Source organism: Pristiophorus japonicus, chromosome 9 (genome assembly GCF_044704955.1).
Source record: "Pristiophorus japonicus isolate sPriJap1 chromosome 9, sPriJap1.hap1, whole genome shotgun sequence".
NCBI classification, from domain to species: domain Eukaryota; kingdom Metazoa; phylum Chordata; class Chondrichthyes; family Pristiophoridae; genus Pristiophorus; species Pristiophorus japonicus.
In genome coordinates this window covers 25,926,041-25,946,234 of record NC_091985.1, presented here as the reverse complement: position 1 = coordinate 25,946,234, position 20,194 = coordinate 25,926,041, and the positions used below count along the sequence as shown (strand labels likewise).

General features: G+C 47.5%; 1 protein-coding gene across 1 annotated transcript in view; it reads right to left on the bottom strand.

Annotated features, from left to right (window-relative positions):
- The window catches only part of kif26ba (kinesin family member 26Ba), a 525,292-nt gene that overhangs the window by 81,212 nt on the left and 423,886 nt on the right, over positions 1-20,194 (bottom strand). The window contains exon 11 of the mRNA XM_070888651.1: positions 9,343-9,505. Coding sequence (XP_070744752.1) covers positions 9,343-9,505 — 163 coding nt within the window. The remainder of the gene's footprint in view (positions 1-9,342; positions 9,506-20,194) is intronic.

Here is a 20,194-nt window from a genome sequence, read left to right as displayed (position 1 = left end):
TGTGGTTTGTGTAGGATAGCATTAGACATGTTGAGACATGTTGTGATAAATGTCAGCTAGTTACAGCAGCCAAGAAGCCTTTGATTTATTACACTGCCAGATTACAAAGTATTTAGAGGTTGTTGAAAAGAAAGAGACCCGTTATTTATTTTTGCCAGCTGATTTGCTAATTGGCAGCAACGACAGATAATCTTAGGCGAGCACGCAGCCATATTTTGTGGAGTATTGCATAGACACTGCAGCACAGGATCAGGCCCAACTGAGTTATGCTCCACACGAGCCTCCTCCTGCCTTACTTTATCTCATATCAGAATACTGACTGTATCGCAGAGTTTGATCAGGTGTCTCACACCCCGATGTGGGCCTGATTCACGGGCTACCGCGCACACTCATTGCAAGCAACGGATTAACATGTCCCGCGCTCTGCAGAGTCGATGAGACAGATGCAGAAGGACGTTCGAACCTGCCGGGTTTAACTGCAGACAAGTGGGCCGCCTGTTCCGGCACTGAGGCGAACGGGCCTGCTCCGGCTTAAGGAAATGAGGCAATTGAAGGGGTTTCCCGCTGCCAGAGCCTACTGGCCGGTGGAACCACTTAAATCAGCGGAGTCAAACCCGCACCTCCCCCTCCCCTCCCCCACCCCCGCGCGTAGCCATGGCGACTGGCCCCGCCCATCCGCTAATCTCAGAGTAGAAGACTGCTGTACCGCGGACCACGTGCCTGTGCGAGCGAAACAAAGGCAACGATCTCAGAGTGAGGGTGTGTTGTACCTCAATATTAACACTGGGCAATGGGGGCGATCAGAGCTGGATTTTCCCACCCCCTGCAGCGGCTGCTGGGGGCTTCAGGTTGGGGCTGGGAGTTGATGGTACATTTAAGGGTAGTGATAATCGTACTATCTTCTGTTATTTTTAACCAACACTGCCAAAGCACGTGAGGGAGAAAGGTACAGAAGGCTATGCTGATAGGGTTCAATGAAAAGGGAGTGAGAGGAAGCCCATGTGGAACATAAGCCAGTTGGGCCGAGTAACTTGTATCTGTGCTGTAGACGCGATGTAACTCGATGTAAGCTTAGACAGCAACGTGGAAATATAAGGACTGGGAAAAGACTGCTGTGGTCTAGCTGGCTACTTCTCAACAGAACCTGAAGGGAATGTGTGAAGCCCATGTGTCAAACATACGTCCAGTTTTCTAAAGAAAATTCAGAGTTCAGATAATACCACACTATCCCTTATAAGAACATAAGGAACATATTTAGGAACTGGAGCAGGTCACACAGCCCTCAATTCAATAAGATCGTGGCTGATCTTCTACCTCAACTCCACTTTCCCGCCTGACCTCCACAGCCCTTGATTTGCCTAGAGTCCAACAACTCCTCAATCACCTTTCTCTGGTTAAAAAAGAATTATCCGGCTCCCACTTGAATCTGCTGATGTCCATCTGTTTCCAGTGGCAGAAGGGTCGGTAACTAGAGGGCACAGATTTATGGTAACTGGCAAAAGAACCAGAGGCGACATGAGGGGAAAAAAACATTTGCCCAGTGAGTTGTTGTGATCTGGAATGCACTGCCTGAAAACAGATTCAATAGTAACTTTCAAAAGGAAATTGGACAACTACTTGAAGGGGAAAAAATTACAGGGCTATGGGGAAAGAGCACAGGAGTGGAACTAATTGGATCACTCGTTCAAAGGGCCGGCACAGGCACGATGGGCTGAATGGCCTCCTTCTGAGCTGTATTGTTCTACGATCGTCATGTGCGAAAACTAAACAGTCCTGTTCGCCTTCTACGTGCTGTGCTCGAGTCTGTGACCTCCAAGTTTGGGATTCCATCAAAGCATTCATTATACATCTATATTTTTTTGAATCTGGAACACTTTAATAAGGTCTCCCTGAGCCATCTACATCCCAATGTAAAGAATCCTAGTTTCCTTCATCTCTATTTTAAGTGCTGAATCTCCAGGACCTAGTTCCCCACCCCTGCAGCTTTTCCAAACCTGGGATCTCCTCACTCTAGTACGATGCCCAGGTCTGTACATAGTACACCGGATGTGGCCCAGCCAGTATCCCACGCAAGCTCAATTTTATCCTGTGGCACATGTTCCTTCTCTCTGGCTATACACCCTAAGACCATTCTGCCGTTGCTTGATTCTAAGAGTCGCAGATACCTCTGCTATGTTGTGGGTCGTCTATGACCATTCAAAGTTGGAAGTTATGCTACAGTTGTATAGACCCCTTTTGGAGTGTTGCGTTCAATTCTGGATACCACACCTCAGGAAGGATTATTGGTCTTGGAGAGAGTGAAGCACAGATTTACTACAATGATACCGAGAAAAGGGTTAAATTATGAAGACATGTATTCCCTCGAGTGTAGGAGATTAAGGGATGATCTAATTATGCTGTAAGAAGATTAAAGGAGTTGATAGTTTCTCTCTATTTCCTCTGGAGGAGGGAGTCAATAAAAATGGGGACATAACCTTAAATATAGTACCAGGCCGTGTAGGGGCTGAAGTCAGGAAGCACTTCTTCACACAAAGGGTAGTGGAAAACTGGAACTCTCTCTCCCAAAAAGCTGTTGAGCCTGGGGGGATCAATTGAAAAGTTCAAAACTGATATTGATAGATTCTTTTGCAATAATATTAAGGGTTACGGAACTAAGGCTGATGGAGTTAAGCTACAGATCAGCTATGATCTAACTGAACGGCACAGAACAGACTTGAGGGGCTGAATGGCCTCCTCCTGTTCCTACGATCCTATCTTATATTGTCATTGTGTATTCGCTTTACCCCAGGCTCACCACCGTGAACTTGTCCACATTCGATTACATATGAGACTTGCCAGCTCAAACCCCACCCTGGGCTATCTGGAACCCTCATTTGCCTTATTTGCAGCTGAGCCAGTTTTGTGCTGTCAGCAAGTTTAAACACTTTTGTCCAAAAGAAAAGCAAAATACTGTAGATGCTGGAAATGTGAAATACAAACAGAAAATGCTGGAAATACCCAGCAGGTCAAGCAGCATCTGTGGAGAGAGAATCAGGGTTACCGTTTCAGGTCGATGACCCTTCATCAGAGCTGGAAAAAGTTAGAGATGTAACAGGTTTTTAAGCAAGGGTAGGGGCAGGGAAAGGGCGGAGGGGAAGAAAGAACATAAGGGAAGGTCTGTGATTGGGTGAAAGGCAGGAAAGGCAAGAGACAAAAGGGATGATGGTGCAAGGCAAAAGGAGATGGTAATGGGACAAGTTAAGAAACAAAAGATGAGTCGAGATAGGGTGTAAATGGGAATGGCAGAATCAACAAGAGCTGCCATGGGAACAAAAAACAAAAAAAAATAGAGGCAGAGGTTATGGTTTGAAATTGTTGAACTTGATGTTAAACACAACTGTTAACATAGAAACATAGACATAGAAACATAGAAAATAGGTGCAGGAGTAGGCCATTCGGCCCTTCTAGCCTGCACCGCCATTCAATGAGTTCATGGCTGAACATTCAACTTCAGTACCCCATTCCTGCTTTCTCGCCATACCCCTTGATCCCCCGAGTAGTAAGAACCTCATCTAACTCCTTTTTGAATATATTTAGTAAATTGGCCTCAACTACTTTCTGTGGTAGAGAATTCCACAGGTTCACCACTCTCTGGGTGAAGAAGTTCCTCCGCATCTCGGTCCTAAATGGCTTACCCCTTATCCTTAGACTGTGACCTCTGGTTCTGGACTTCCCCAACATTGGGAACATTCTTCCTGCATCTAACCTGTCTAACTCTGTCAGAATTTTAAATGTTTCTATGAGGTCCCCTCTCATTCTTCTGAACTCCAGTGAATACAAGCCCAGTTGATCCAGTCTTTCTTGATAGGTCAGTCCCGCCATCCCGGGAATCAGTCTGGTGAACCTTCGCTGCACACCCTCAATAGCAAGAATGTCCTTCCTCAGGTTAGGAGACCAAAACTGTACACAATACTCCAGGTGTGGCCTCACCAATGCCCTGTACAACTGTAGCAACACCTCCCTGCCCCTGTACTCAAATCCCCTTGCTATGAAGGCCAACATGCCATTTGCTTTCTTAACCGCCTGCTGCACCTGCATGCCAACCTTCAATGACTGATGTACCACGACACCCAGGTCTCTTTGCACCTCCCCTTTTCCTAATCTGTCACCATTCAGATAATAGTCTGTCTCTCTGTTTTTACCACCAAAGTGGATAACCTCACATTTATCCACATTATACTTCATCTGCCATGCATTTGCCCACTCACCTAACCTATCCAAGTCGCTCTGCAGCCTCACAGCATCCTCCTCGCAGCTCACACTGCCACCCAACTTAGTGTCATTCGCAAATTTGGAGATACTACATTTAATCCCCTCATCTAAATCATTAATGTACAGTGTAAACAGCTGGGGCCCCAGCACAGAATCTTGCGGTACCCCACTAGTCACTGCCTGCCATTCTGAAAAGTCCCCATTGACTCCTACTCTTTGCTTCCTGTCTGACAACCAGTTCTCAATCCATGTCAGTACACTACCCCCAATTCCATGTGCTCTAACTTTGCACATCAATCTCTTGTGTGGGACCTTGTCGAACGCCTTCTGAAAGTCCAAATATACCACATCAACTGGTTCTCCCTTGTCCACTCTACTGGAAACATCCTCAAAAAATTCCAGAAGATTTGTCAAGCATGATTTCCCTTTCACAAATCCATGCTGACTTGGACCTATCATGTCACCTCTTTCCAAATGCACTGCTATGACATCCTTAATAATTGATTCCATCATTTTACCCACTACCGATGTCAGGCTGACCGGTCTATAATTCCCTGTTTTCTCTCTCCCTCCTTTTTTAAAAAGTGGGGTTACATTGGCTACCCTCCACTCTATAGGAACTGATCCAGAGTCCCCAACTCATGGTTTGCGGAGGGTATGACGTGCCAGTCAGCAAGGGGACGAGCTGCGAATGGCCTGCCACGTGATTGTTCTCTTTGTGTCGTGGCGCTGTCAGGGTCAGTGAGGTACTGTCGGGGGAATAATTGAAGGGCCAGTGCAGATATTTACTGTCTGGACTTCCATTCTGGGTGAGGTGGAAATACAGTCGTTTGTGGCAAAATTTATTACCGGGAGAAGATATATTCTTCCTGAAATCTGCCGAAAATAGTACCATTTTTTATAGAGTGGGCGAAATTATCAGCTGCCGCGTCTGGGTGGTTTCGGAAGGAAATGTCAATCCCGGTGTGTAAGGTTCGTGCATTAACAATATATAGAAAATCCTGCTGTAAAATCAAAATGGATCCCTGGTTTCTGACTGGTATAAATGGCAGAAAATCCAGCGCTCCCCCTCCCTGAGGAAAATCACATTGAGCAAACTACCATGATGTATGGGGATAAGGCGGGTAAGTGGAGTTGAAGTCAAAGATCAGCCATGATCTTACTGAATGGCAGAGCAGGCTTGAGGGGCCGTCTGGCCTACTCCTGCTCCTATTTCTTATGTTCTTACCTAGCCATCGTTCCATGGCCTACCCAGCTTTATTGTCACCTAACTTCTGCTCTGCCAGTACCTCCTCCTTTCTCTTATCCTTACTGGCGTCCCTCACTTAGGGTTGCCAACCCTCCAGGATTGGCCCGGAGTCTCCAGGAATTGAAGACCAATCTCCAGAATAGTGCTGCGAGTAACTCAGGGGAAAAATCACAGGAGCATTTGACAATTGTGTCTTTTTAAAATGTTCTTTCAACACCTTAGCTTACTAGTTATAAGAATAGTGGACATAGGGAGAAAGGCTGTTTGACAGACGGTCAAGAATCATCCAATCGGGTAATGAAGAGTCTCTTTGCTTTCCAGCTGGCCATGGGAAGGTGGGGCACCATCAGGATGGACATGTCGGGTGACCAATGGCGGGAGAGTGTGGGGGGGGGGGGGGGCGGAACGGTTGGCGGTAGGAGGACATGTGATGACACCTCCAGGAACATGTCCAACCAGAGTTGGAAACCCTCACTCTCAGCCATGGGCCTCCACCTCGGTTTCTCGATATAAAAATAAGGTAAGATTTTGATTGGTATAGCTTTGCCTGTTTGATGGCGCTCGCCTGTAAACGTGCTTCACGGCGGGGTAACCTCAGTGTTGGCTAACTGGCCAAGTTCAACTGCTGCTACTTTTCATTTCATTTTGTTTGTTTAAACATCGTTAAATACAGGCAAACAGCTCACTTACTACACAAGCTACACTAATTCAACAAACTGTTTAGGAGCTTGTCGAGATGCAGGTTTTTAAAAAAATTATGCATTTTCTGAATTTTATATTCATCAAAGGTGAGGGATGGTACTGTTGGGAAATGGATCCCTTCCAGGTTAGACGTAACATGGATTAATTGCAGAGTAAAAGTCCTTCTAATCTGCCCATCTGCTCCAATTACAGGAGAGCCCTCCGTACTCGCCCAGTGTGACACATACCATTCCCTGCACCAGTATGCAGGCAAGCGCAGCAGCCACTTTGCACTCATTAAGTCCCACAAGAAATGATGATTTAATCCGTTTTATGGTGTTGGTTGAGGGATAAATGTTCGCCTGGAGAAATACCCTGCTTTTCTTGAGTAGTGCCATGGGATCTTTTACATCCGCCCGAGAGAGCAGTTTAACGTCTCATCCAAAAGACCCAAGTCCGACAGTGCGGCACTCCCCCAGTACTGGAGTGTCAGCCTGAATTACGTGCTCAAGTCTCTGGAGTGGGGCTTGAATCCACGACCTTCTGACTCAGAGGCGAGTGTGCTACCCACTGAGCCACGGCTGAATTAGAATATTCTAATTTGCTCTTTTTTGTTACCTTCCTCTCTTTTCTGAGAGCAAGACTCGCTCTTGGAGGGTATTTTCCTCTTTCCCTTGTCACAGGGTGCCACGAACAAGTCACAGGTGAAGAGACAGGCTGACTACCTATACCCAGGGCTGTGCCAGTGCTGGCCTGAGACTGGCTGCCAAGGAGGTGCTCCAGAGGGGGCTTAGGATGAGGCTCTCTCCAACCTCCCCTCCCTTCCTGAAAGATAATTTTTCATCCTTAAGTGTACAAAAGCAGAGAAATTATGATGAACCTGTATAAAACACTGGTTCGGCCTCAACTGGGGTATTGTGTCCAATTCTGGGCACCACACTTTAGGAAGGATGTGAAGGCCTTAGACAGGGTGCAGAAAAGATTTACAACAATGATTCCAGGGATGAGGGACTTCTGTTACGTAGATAGACTGGAGAAGCTGGGGTTGTTCTCCTTAAAGCAGAGAAGGTTGAGAGGAGATTTGATAGAGCTGTTCAAAATCATGAGGGATCTAGACAGAGTAGATAGAGAGAAACTGTTCCCATTGGCAGAGGGGTGGAGAACCAGAGGACACAGATTTAAGGTGATTGGCAAAACAACCAAAGGCGATATAAGAAAAAACTTTTTTACGCAGCGAGTAGTTAGGATCTGGAATGTACTGCCTGAGAGGGTGGTGGAGGCAGAATCAATCACTGCTTTCAAAAGGGAGTTGGATAAGCACTTGAAAGAAAAATTTTTGCAGGGCTACAGGGAAAGGGCGGGGGAGTAGGACTAGGTGAAGTGCTCTATGATGCTATCCTTCCCTCTGCCCGAACCTTTGTTGTTCCGAGGCATTTGCACTGGTTGGTTTTACATGTCTACGCAGGATTCCACGGTGCATTAAGTGGTGGGTAATTACAGGATGAAAGAATTGCACCATGCACCTTCAGCCTGAACTAGGTTATTCATCTCCTCAGGGCAGCGTTATGTATAAATATCAATTACTCATATTCAATAATCAGCCCCAGCACGCAGCCAGGTTTTATGCCTCTCCTGCCACCTGATAAATCTCACTCAGATGTGCAGCTGAATCCTTCCATTAACTCAGCTCCTGGGCCATTCTGGAAACGGGATTGGGAATCACTCACTCACACAAGGGGTAGCAGAAGTTTGGAATTCTCTTCCCCAAAAATGCTGCGGATGCTGGGTCAATTGGAGCTTTCACGACTGAGTGATAGATTTTTGTTCAGTAAGGGTATCAAGGAATATGACCAAAGGCAGGAACGTAAGAAATAGGAGCAGGAGTAAGCCATTCGGCCTGTCGAGCCGGCTCTGCTATTCAAAAAATCATGGCAGATCTTCTACCTCAACTCCACCTATCTGCACTAACCCCATATCACCCTGATTCTCTTAATATCCCCCCCAAAAAATGGGTAAATGGAGTTGAGGTGCAGATCAGCCATGAGCGAACTCAATGGCGGTTCAGGCCCGAGGGCTTGAATGGACTCCTCCTGCTCCTAGTGTTCCTGACCTACAGTTTGTAATGAAGCGCGGTTTCACATGGTAGTGATGGGAATCACTTTGCAAACTATGATCGCAAAACCTAGTCAGACTGCAAGCTGTGCCAACTGCTGGCAGAGTTGGTGAGAGGGGAGCTGAGTGGTGTAGGCCTTGGAAAGGCCCCAAGCTTGGCCCCTGGTCTGTGACGGGGAAGCTAGAATCAGCCAAGGTGGCAGGAGGTGCCCTGGGATTGTCCTTACTCCCCTTGGCTGAGGGTGGGGCGCGGCGAGTGAGGGAAAAATCAGCCAGGGTTCCTGGAAGATGTGTGAACAGAATTGGACTCGGGCATGGTGTCTGTGCTGCTGATTTCAATGACGCTACATCCTCTCACAGTCAGGTAGCCTGTCAACACGGTCTAAGCTCATACCTGAAAAAGGGAACCACCTGGCTGAGGTATTGAGGGCAAGCAGCCACCCATGGGACTGCACCCCTATTTGAGCCTCCAGGAGTGGAGGGAGGAACGTGACTGAGGTACCGATGGAGATGTTACGGACCAGCAACTGAGAGGTGGTGCCTTCCGAACAATCTTCTTCCTTTTTTAAATTCTTCATGGAATCTGAACTTCACTTTAAAATGAAAAGCAGGATCTTTCTAGGGACTTTAGCGGGGGAGGTGGGGGGGGGGGGGCGGTGGCAGCAAGTTTACGCAGTGAGCTGCTCGGCAACAGAAGGCACTGCCACCGATGGAAGGATGAAGGAAAGCAGAGATATTCAAGAGGCCAGAATTGAAGGAGAGCAGAGATCTCGGAGGGTTGGAGGAGGTTACAGAGATAGGGAGGGGCGAGGCCATGGAGGGATTTGAACACAAGGATGAGAATTTTAAATTTGGGGCCACAATCAGAGGGCCACAAGCTAAAGCTCTAGTGTGAATGCGGCCTTCCGCTGGTGTCCAGCGGATTTTTACCTCAGTCCTTGCCCCGCTCACTCGCTCCAACATAAGAAACAAAACAAAACAAAAAAATCAACCAGCCTATCTCCTACGCTGGTGGCCCACTTTCGGATCTGAATGTAAATCCCACCAACCTTTGTCTTTTTCTTCTTCATTCGGAGCACTCTCGACGCGATCTGGATGGTGGACAGGGTTTCTGAGTAGTTGCTGGAGGAGGCGGAGATGTGGGCGATCATGGTTGTTCGGCAGTTCAGGTTGCCGAGAGACTCCCGCAGCAACATGGTGAGCTTGCTCTCCCTGAAACGGTGAAGCAACAACATGACACGTGGTGAAATACTTGCTGTACTGCGCAGTTCTGTTCTCCAAAAGGGGATATAGAGGCACTGGAGAAGGTGCAAAAAAACCCGAGAGGTTATGACTGTCAGAAAAGATTGAACAGGCTGGGGCTCTTTACTCTAGAAAAGGGAAGGCTGAGGGCATCAATATTATGAAAGGGTTTGATAGGGTAGACGTGGAGAAGATATTTCCACTTGCGGGGGAGACCAAAACTAGGGGCTAAAAATATAAGCTAGTCACTAATAAATCCAATAGGAATTCAGGAGAAACTTCTTTATCCATCGAGTGGTGAGAATGTGGAACTCGCTACCACAAGGAGTAGTTGATGTGAATAGGGTAGATGCATTTAAGGGGAAGCTGGATAAACATGAGGGAGAAGGGTGAGATGTAGAGGGATGGGAGGAGGCGCGTGTGGAGCATAAACACCAGCATGAACCAGTTGGGCCGAATGGCCTGTTTTTGTGCTGTGCATTCTATGTGATGTCCTGCCATGGGCCTATGTGACAGTGAGGAAGCTTGAACTGATGTCAGGGTGCCCTGACGCCAATAATATTTCATTAAAAAAATATATTGTGATAATTTTTTTGTAGCAGTACAACATTTGGGAAGATTTTGTGCATATATTAAAATATTATGGCTCCTACAATGTGCGTGCACACAGATACCAACGGATGAACAGTCACACACAGACATGCCCTCGTTAAAAGTCGAGAATGCCTTGAGCAATGCATGTGTTCTAACAAAATTTAGGTTGCAAAAATCCTGAATATAAAACCTCCCTCATTGACATAAGTACCTTGCAAGTTCTTGACTATGGAAGGAGGCTTCTCATTATGTTTGAAGTTTGTTTGTTGCTCAGCTGAATATTTCACATAGTTCTTCTGTCACTCACCATGGACCCACATCTGTTGCCTGCAAAAAGCCTTTCATTGTGTTGAATGTGACTCCAATTGTTAATGTCATCATCGACCTAGGCAGTCCCTCAAAATCAAGGAAGACTTGCTTCCACTCTAAAAGTGAGTTCTCAGGTGACTGTACAGTCCAATATAGGAATTACAGTCTCTGTCACAGGTGGGACAGACAGTGGTTGAAGGAAAGGTGGGTGGGGAGCCTGGTTTGCCGCACGCTCCTTCCGCTGCCTGCGCTTGTTTTCTGCATGCTCTCGGCGACCAGACTCGAGGTGCTCAGCGCCCTCCCAGATACTCCTCCTCCACCCAGGGCGGTCTTTGGCCAGGGACACCCAGGTGCCGGTGGGGATGTTGCATTTTATCAATTTGTTAATGTAGAATAACAAACAGCCTCTATTTCCAGTTTAATTGGGACATTCCGGATTTGATCCTCCAAACTTTAAAGCTTGGCTCTCCCTCTCGGAATCCACCAGCGCCAACACAGTGCAGCAGGGAATAGAGTGGGAGGTTTACCACTGGATTCCTGCCCCTTAAATCAGCCCACAGAGACTTTCCTTAACCTTCTACCCATTGCAGAGATCTCGGTTGGCTCCCCCACTCCCTGCTCGTTGACCTTTGACCCTGTCCCGCTGATTAACACGCCAATCTTGGACGGACGCAATCTAGTCCTGTGCTTTTTTGTCTCCGGGACCTCATGCTGACGGACAAAATCCAAACCAGTTCAGGTCTTTCTCCAAAAGGTAGGTACTGCAGGGATTTTTCAGGGCCATAGTGATCTCCTGGACTAGATTTGATCTCTCAGGGGGCGTCGGAGAGGAATTTTCCAGATTTGTTTTCCTCCCCAAATTGCACTGGTTTTCGCCTCTCCCAGAGATCACATGGCTTTTGGGTGGGATGGGCGGTGTCTATATTGTGATGCACAATGCATTATAATTGTCTGGGACAGGCTGGATAGACCCGATGGTCGTTTCCTCGCCATCACTGTTCGCAAGTGGTGTCTTTTCTAAACACGATAAAAATAGGCTTTGCTTACAGCTGCCATTTTGAAACTTTGCCGCCTTCAAAATGACAGGTGTGCTTATAGTTTTCCCGATCAGTTTAAATATTTAGCAGGAAACAAGGCCCTTGTGCTGGGTCCTGTAAATATTGTACAGGAAACTGTTAAATATGTTCAAGATGAATTAGTCAAAGAGTAGAGAGCAGGTAGTCAGACAGAACATTTGTAGTGTGGAACTAGCATGGAACAAGCATAATAAGTCAAAATGACCTCTTTCTGTGCTGATGATGAATCTATGTAAAGAGAATATTTAATCAGGGTGATTGTAGAATTTGAGCCACCCCCTTCTCCACTACTTTAAGCAATGAATGAGAGACAGGATACAAGATGTATACAAATGGTGCTTGCGATGATATAGTATGTGATTTTATAAACATTCCCCTACTTTAGTTAAGTGTCTTTTTTTTCGCACAAACCAGCAGCCACAGGCATCTATAAATCTTCCTCCCCATTAGAGGATGACACCAACTATTAATAGATGGTCTGTTCAAACTAACAAAATGACAACTTAAATGACAATAATCAGACATTTAAATAAATGTCGAAGTTTCATATCAGATTGAGTATGTAATTTAGAAAGACTTGCATTTATATAGCCCCTATCAAAGCCTCAGGACGTCCCAAAGCCCTTCACAGCCAATGATGTACTTTTGTCACAGTCTAAGGATAAGGGGTAAGCCATTTAGGACCGAGATGAGGAGAAACTTCTTCACTTAGAGAGTGGTGAACCTGTGGAATTCTCTACCACAGGAAGTTGTTGAGGCCAATTCACTAAATATATTCAAATAGAAGTTCGATGTAGTCCTTACTACTAGGGGGATCAAGGCGTATGGTGAGAAAGCAGGAATGGGGTACTGAAGTTACATGTTCAGCCATGAACTCATTGAATGGCGGTGCAGGCTCATAGGGCTGAATGGCCTACTCCTGCACCTATTTTCTAGGTTTCTAGGTTTCTATGTTTGGAGCGTAGTCACTGTTATAATGTAGGAAACACGGCAGCCAATTTACGCACAGCAAGCTCCCACAAACATTCAAGGTGTTACTGACCAGATAATCTGTTTTAGTGATGTCGGTTGAGGGAGAATCATCTTTACCCAAAGAGTGGTTAGAATGTGGAACTTGATACCACATGAAGTGGTTCAGGCGACCAGCACAGATGCATTTAAGGAGAAGTTAGATATGCACATGAGGGTGAAAGGAATAGAAGGACGTGCTGATGGGGTGAGATGAAGAGGAGTGGGAGGAGTGTCGGCATGGAGCTGCTGGTCCGACTGGCCTGTTTCTGTGCTGTAAATACTTTGTAGTACTTTGATTCATAAACGCGGCTTTTTAGATTGTAGCTTTATGGGGTCTGGGGAAATCTTACAGCTCCAGCTTGAACGTTTGCATCCTGCTTAGACACCTCCCTCAGGAGCTTATCTGAGTTGAGCAGAGCCCGTGTAAGATTGGCCCTGCTTTAAGGAATGACATTAATGAGCCAAGTGCCCTTATTTTGTTCCGTAGTGTTTTTGTGTTGTGGTTATTTGACACCATTGCTTCCCTGAAGACACCAGGATATGGCTTTCTGCTGACACAGATTCAGGCAGTTTCATCCATCTCCCAGTCACTTCTTCACGAGGGAGCTCATCCTACTTGAGAACTGGTAAATTCCCAAGTAAGTGGCCTCACAAATACAGGCATCCGGCCACTGATGGACAGTCGCACTGTGGTGAAATCATTGTGGCTTGACATCGCACTTATTCACCAGAAGGGCGGCGGCATTTAGTCTCGAAGGTGTCATCCCGTCGAACCTAGAATTTGCAGCACAGAAACAAGCCATTTGATCCAGCTAGTCTCTGCTGGTGTTTATGCTCCACACCAGCCTCCTCCCACCTTACTCCATCTCACCCTGTCAGAAAATTCTTCTACTCCTTCCTCCCTCATGTACTTATCTATCTTAAATGTATCCATGCTATAACTACCTTCTGGCCCCAGGGAGCAAAGCAGCCTTAGTTTGGCTGATTATTCACCCTCCCACTCCCTCCTCCCTCCTTTCTTTCAGTTATTATTTGGGAGGTGGGGGGTGGGTAGGGGTCAATCCACCCTTTATTGTGGACATGATCTTCACCGCACGGCAGATACAAGAGAAATGCAGGGAACAGCACCAGCCCTTGTACATGGCCTTCTTTGACCTCACAAAAGCCTTCGACACTGTCAACCGTGAGGGATTATGGAGTGTCCTCCTCAGATTCAGCTGCCCTCAAAGGTTTGTCACCATCCTCCGCCTGCTCCACGATGACATGCAAGCCATGATCCTGACCGATGCATCCATCACAGACCCATTCATTGTTCGGACCGGGGTTAAGCAGGGCTGCGTCATCGCACTCGATCTTCCTTGCTGCAATGCTCCATCTCACCCTCAGCAAGCCCCCCGCTAGAGTGGAGCTAAATTACAGGACAAACGGGAATCTGTTCAACCTCCGCCGCTTCCAGGCCATATCCAAGATTGTCCCATCTTCCGTCATCGAAATACAGTACGCAGATGACGCTTGCGTGTGCGCATATTCGGAGGCCGAACTCCAAGCCATCATCAACACCTACAGAGAGGCGTAGGAGAGCATTGGCTTTACACTAAACATCCGTAAGACAAAGGTCCTTTACCAACTTGCCCCCTCCACACAGCACTGCCCCCTGGTTATCAAAATCCACTACGAGGCCTTGGACAACGTGGACTAGTTTCCATACCTCGGGAGCCTACTGTCAACAAGGGCACACATCGATGACGAGTTCCAACACCGTCTTCAGTGTGCCAGTGTAGCCTTCGGTCACCTGAGGAAGAGAGTGTTTGAAGAACAGGACCTCAAACCCAGCACCATGCTCATGGTCTGCAAAGCAGTGGTGATACCTGCCCTCCTATATGGCTCAGAGACATGGACTATGTACAGCAGGCACCTCAAAGCACTGGAGAAGTACCACCATTTCTGCCTCCGCAAGATCCTGCAAATCCATTGGCAGGATAGGCACATCAACGTCAGTGTTCTTGCTCAGGCCAATATCCCCAGCATTGAAGCACTGACCATGCTCAATCAGCTCCTCAGGACGGACCACATCGTATGCATGCCTGACACGAGACTCCCAAAACAAGTGCTCTACTCGGAGCTCCGACACGGCAAGCAAGCCCCAGGTGGGCAGAGGAAATGCTTCAAGGACACCCTCAAAGCCTCCTTGAAAAAATGTAACATCCCCACCAACACCTGGGAATCCCTGGCCCAAGACCGCCCAAAGTGGAGGAAAAGCATCCGGGAAGGCGCTGAACACCTCGAGTCCCTTCACCAAGAACAAGCTGAAGCCAAGCGTCGACAGCGGAAGGAGCGCGTGGCAACCCAGGCACCCCACCCACCTGCTCCTTCAACCACCGTCTGCCCCACCTGTGACAGAGACTGTAGGTCCCACATTGGACTCTTCAGTCACCTGAAAACTCATTTCTAGTGCAAGTCATTCTCGACTCTGAGGGACTGCCTATGATGATGATGATGATTATGGTATTGTGGACAGGTGTGATAAGTAGAGAGTTACAAAAACATCACTGCGATCAAATGCTTTCACTAATGCGCCCTCCCTAGGATACAGTCAGAGGAGAAAAAGAAACCTGGTCACGATGAACTCTGGCTGCAAGCAGAATGAAAGACAGGTGGTGAAAAAATGCAGTGTAGTCATGTGAGGCTCTAATGAAACAAAGATTACTGTTACAAAGCCAACATGATAATGCACGTTGTGAGCCCGGACTAGCTACACAAAGATAATACTTGTGCGACTTCCATTGAAATGAGTGTTTAAAATGTACAATGGCAGCAATTCTGCGCTAATGTTGTCCCACAAACAGCAGTGAGATGAATGACCTCATCTCTTCCCTGGGGCTATTGATGGTGGAGCAGCGCTCATGGCTTTTCAAACAGTACCATCATCACAGGCAGTCCCTCGGAATCGAGGAAGACTTGCTTCCACTCTTAACATGAGTTCTTAGGTGGCTGTACAGTCCAATACGAGAACCACAGTCTCTGTTAGACAGACAGTGGTTGAGGGAAAGGGTGGGCGGGGAGTCTGGTTTGCCGCACGCTCCTTCCGCTGCCTGCGCTTGATTTCTGAATGCTCTCGAGGCGCTCAGTGCCCTCCCGAATGCACTTCCTCCACTTAGGGCGGTCTGTGGCCAGGGACTCCCAGGTGTCGGTGAGGATGTTGTACTTTATCAGGGAGGCTTTGAGGGTGTCCTTGTAACGTTCCCTCTGCCCGCCTTTGGCTCACTTATCAAGAAATCTTTAACATCCACCTTGCCGAGCGTAGTAACGCCTCATCGACAAACTGGCACCCCTAACCATGCAGCACTCGCTCAGTACTGCACTAAAGCGTCAGCCCAGATCAAAAATGTAATCCCTGCTGTGGGCCTCAAACCCATGGGGGCCGAAATTGACCACTGTACCGAAACGAGGTGCGGCAACTGTTTTCGAAGCGTTCTGGCCGTCCCAACGCAAGGGGTGGCCATTCCGTAGAAATTCAGTACTTCGGGGGTTTTTTTGGAGCGGGGCGGAAGTGGCCTGATCATGGGGGCGGAAGTGGGGGCGGAGTGACTGACACTGCAAGGAACCAGCGCTGATGACGTCATCACAGTGCCGCGTCACAATGTCTCTCCCCATCAGTTAAAGGGGAGGGCCGCTGCGAACTCTGCAGCCACTTTAGTGGAAAACTCTGGCCGCCAGGAAGGGTTCCGGCCGGGACAACGGCCTGGCACCCAAGAGGGGGTGCCAGGCTGCCTCTTGACGGCCCAGCCAAACCCGCAGCCATAATTGTTGGCCCGACCTGGCAGTCGGCCGACAAAAAAAATACCATGGCGTCGCTGGCAGCGCCACCTCCCCTTTAAAGGTGGCCGTGCCGCCAAGCCACAGAGAGTCAAAAGCTGTCGGGGGCACCGACCGGCGTTGCCAGCGCTCACGTCGGGCAATTCCAGGAAAGGGGCAATTTCCTGAGGGGCAATTTCGGGAAGGGGTCGGCGCGTGCTCGCCACGGCGGGAAAACGGGCGGAGCGGTCCCGGACACCGTTCCAAAACTGAGGAAGAACAATTTTCAAAATGGCGGCCCCTCCACGGAGACTCGGCAGCCATTTCGCACCGACCTGTGGCTGCCACTTTAAGGCGTCCAGAGGCCTTCTAGAAAGGGGCAATTTCGGCCCCGTGATCTTCTGACTCAGAGGCAAAAAGTACTACCCAGAGAACCAAACTAACACCAGATCCCTGCTGTAACACCACCTTCTCCCCACGTAGAAACAGTGAGGCCCACTGAATGGGCACTCTAGGCCCCAATAATTAGCTTTCCACCGCACTGTTTCACAGATTGGTCAAGCTGGGTTTAATGAAGTTAACTGCATTATAAAACTCCACGAATAAAGTTTACTTCAAGTGCGGTTAAATGCTTGTTAAAGAACCATTGATACGCCGTCTTTCTCTTCCTAAGATAAAAGTATATTGTGAAAACGATAAAGCTTCCTGTAGCGTACTCCTGTTCTGGCCCACAATTCCCACAGCTCTTCAGCGAGGCCGCTTTGAACTACAGGCCCAGGTAGGCCGAATTAACAAAAGGAAATCGTATCTTTCTTATTTGATACCTAAAACCTTGGTCCACTTGCATCAGGCCTGGTGATCTACTAGCTGATGCCGGCGGTAACCGGCGGCAACCCTGGCCATCTGCTGGCATAATAAAAGCCTTCCCTTTCATTTCCGAGCAACTTCTATTGATTCATTTTACACGGCAATGAAACATAACAGCGCAGTCGCTATGATCCTTTGTTCTGGAATTACCAGCTCCTGGAACTCCCTTAGCCGTGTAATTGCCAGTTCCCATGGGAGGGCTCTGATGTAATTAAGGTCACTTAGAACTGACCACTGTGTCTCCCGGAGATACTTTATTGATGGAACCCACCACAGCCACCAGCTCAGCACCTTAATCTCTCGTCCTGCCTATCCAACGAGAACATTGTCACAACTTGATAGGGTCCCCAACCCCTCCAATATTGCTCTGGTGTCTCCAGGAATTAACGATTAACCTCCAGGACACTGCTGCCACCAACTCCGGGAGAAAAATCTTAGTGGGGGGGTTAAAAAGTTATCTTTTTTTTACTCATCTTCTTCCAACGCTTTTGTTTATTAGTTATAAAAATATCAGAAACGGAGGGAAAAGGCTGTTTGATTGATTCTTGACAGTCAATCAGGTAATGAAGAGACTTTTCGCTTTCCAATCGGCTGTGGGAAGGCGGGGCGCCGTGAGGATGGACTTGTTGGGCGACCAATGACAGAGGAGTGGGGGTGGGGCGGTTGGAGGCGGGAGGTCATGTGATGAAGCCTCCAGGGTAACGTCCGACCAGATTTGGCAGCCTTAGCGCTTTTGAGTCAGTAGGTTGTGGGTTCGAGTGCCACTCCAGAGACCTGAGCACAAAAATCTAGCCTGACACTCCAGTGAGTGCAGAGGGAGTGTTGCATTGTCGGAGATGCCATCTTTTAGATGAGACGTAAAACCGAGGCCCTGTCTGCTCTTTCAGGTGAACGCAAAAGATCCCACAACACTGTTCGATGAAGAGCAGATGGGATCTCTCCTGGCCAATATTTATCCCTCAACCAACATCTAAAAACAGGTTATCTGATCATTTGCGCATTGCTGTTTGTGGAAGCTTGCTGTGCGCAAATTGGCTGCCGCATTTCCCACATTAAAACAGATACTACACTACAAAAAGTATTTAATTGGCTGCAGCATCCTGAGGTCACGAAAGGCGCTCTATAAATGCAAGTATTTCTTTATTTTCTCTCCAAGTAAAAAGGTTTGATTGAAAGGTCTTCAGCAAACCTTTTCCACTCTGTTTGCCAAATGCTGCATTACCATCCTGCAAACCATATCAAAATGCGTTACAGTCTCGGAAGGTCGTCGCTGCACTGCTTGGGCCCTGACAGGACCCTCAGCCCTTCTGGCTCCAGCCATCTATGTACACTCCCCTCCCTCTCTCTCCCACTGCCGGTGGCCGAGCCTTCAGTCACATTGCACTATCGGTCTTGAATTCTCCCCCCAAGGCCTCGCGCCCTTGTCCCCTTAGCAAAAAACCGACCTCAAAACTGGCCTCTGCTAGCCCTCCTCCCAAACTCCTGCTTGGTCTCCAGTGCTCCCTTCGTACGGTGGCTCACATAGTTAAGTGCAAGTAGATGTTGTGACAAAAGAAACGCGGCCTGGAGTTTCCACTGGGTTACACTGTTTTTTTTCAGCGCAATTTGCCTGAAATTGGCCAAACCAAATTTTAAGTGCAAATTATGTCCAGCATAAATCGAGTTTCCACAACCTTTTGCGCTAGTTTTAAAAACATTGCCCTAGAAGCTGACCCTGTCCCCAAAACTGGCTGTGCCTCCGGGGTGAATTAAGCACTGTTGGGAATTTCCGCTAATTGTGCCTGTTTGTGGGCCTTCGTGGAGACCCCAAAATTAAACTGATTTTTGGCCACAAGGACACAATAGGCACCTTTTAAAAGATTTAAAATATGTATTTTTTTAACTTGCTGAGAAACTGACTACTGTACACCAGTATGACTAGTAAATGGTTCTGTATAGTTTTTCAACCTCATTTTCAGTTATTTAAAATCGGGTATTACTCTCAGGCAGTGCACTAGACACACTGGTTAAAAATGCTTATTATTTGCGATAAACCCATTTTCAGCTGTATTAATCAAACTGCACCAGGTTAGCCCTCTTAAATATATCAATGAATAACTTTTAAAGCAAATGATTAAAAAAAAATATTACATTCGAAAGTGCTGCCCGAGTGCGCTGGTTCATTGCAGATTTTAAGTTCACCGATATGCAAATAGATTTAAGTGGAAACTTGAGGGAGAAAAAACACTTCACAAAACCAGAGTAATTCTGGGGCACCATTTTGTAGGCGGATTGGTGACTGTGCTGGAAGTGGAAACTCCAAACTTCGATCTGCTGTTCTCCCACAGCTGCCATTTAAACCATCACACCTCTAACTAGTTCTCAAACCACATTTCATTGACTTCAAGCTAATTCTAAGCCAGGGAGTCCTTGCTGGCCCATCGATTGTCATTAGACTAGTCTTTGCCAGTCAATTAGAAGGCATATGGCTAATGCCCCTCCAATTAGCAAGGAGCAGAGAGATTTGATCGAGGTGTTCAAAATCATGAGGGGTCTGGACCGAGTAGATAGAGAGAAACTGTTCCCATTGGCCGAAGGGTCGAAAACTAGAGGACACAGGTTTAAGGTGATTGGCAGAAGAACCAAAGGCGACATGAGGAAAAACGTTTTTACGCAGCACTGCCTGAAAGGGTGGTGGAGGCAGACTCAATTCTATCTTTCAAAAAGGAGTTGGATAAGTTCCTAAAAGGAAAAAAAATTGCAGGGCTACGGGGAAAGGGCGGGGGAGTGGGACGAGCTGAAGTGTTCGTGTAGCGAGCCGGCTTGGGCTCGACGGGCCGAATGGCCTCCTTCTGTGCTGTAACCGTTCTATGATTCTATGATTCTGCGAATGCTTGTAAATGTTGCCGTTTGAGCTGTATGCAGCCAGGCAGTTTGTGGAAAAGTACGGTTAGTTTCATACCTGTCGTACACAAGAGCGTTTAAAAGGCATGAGCTTGTCAGACTGTAATATAACGTTTATACAATT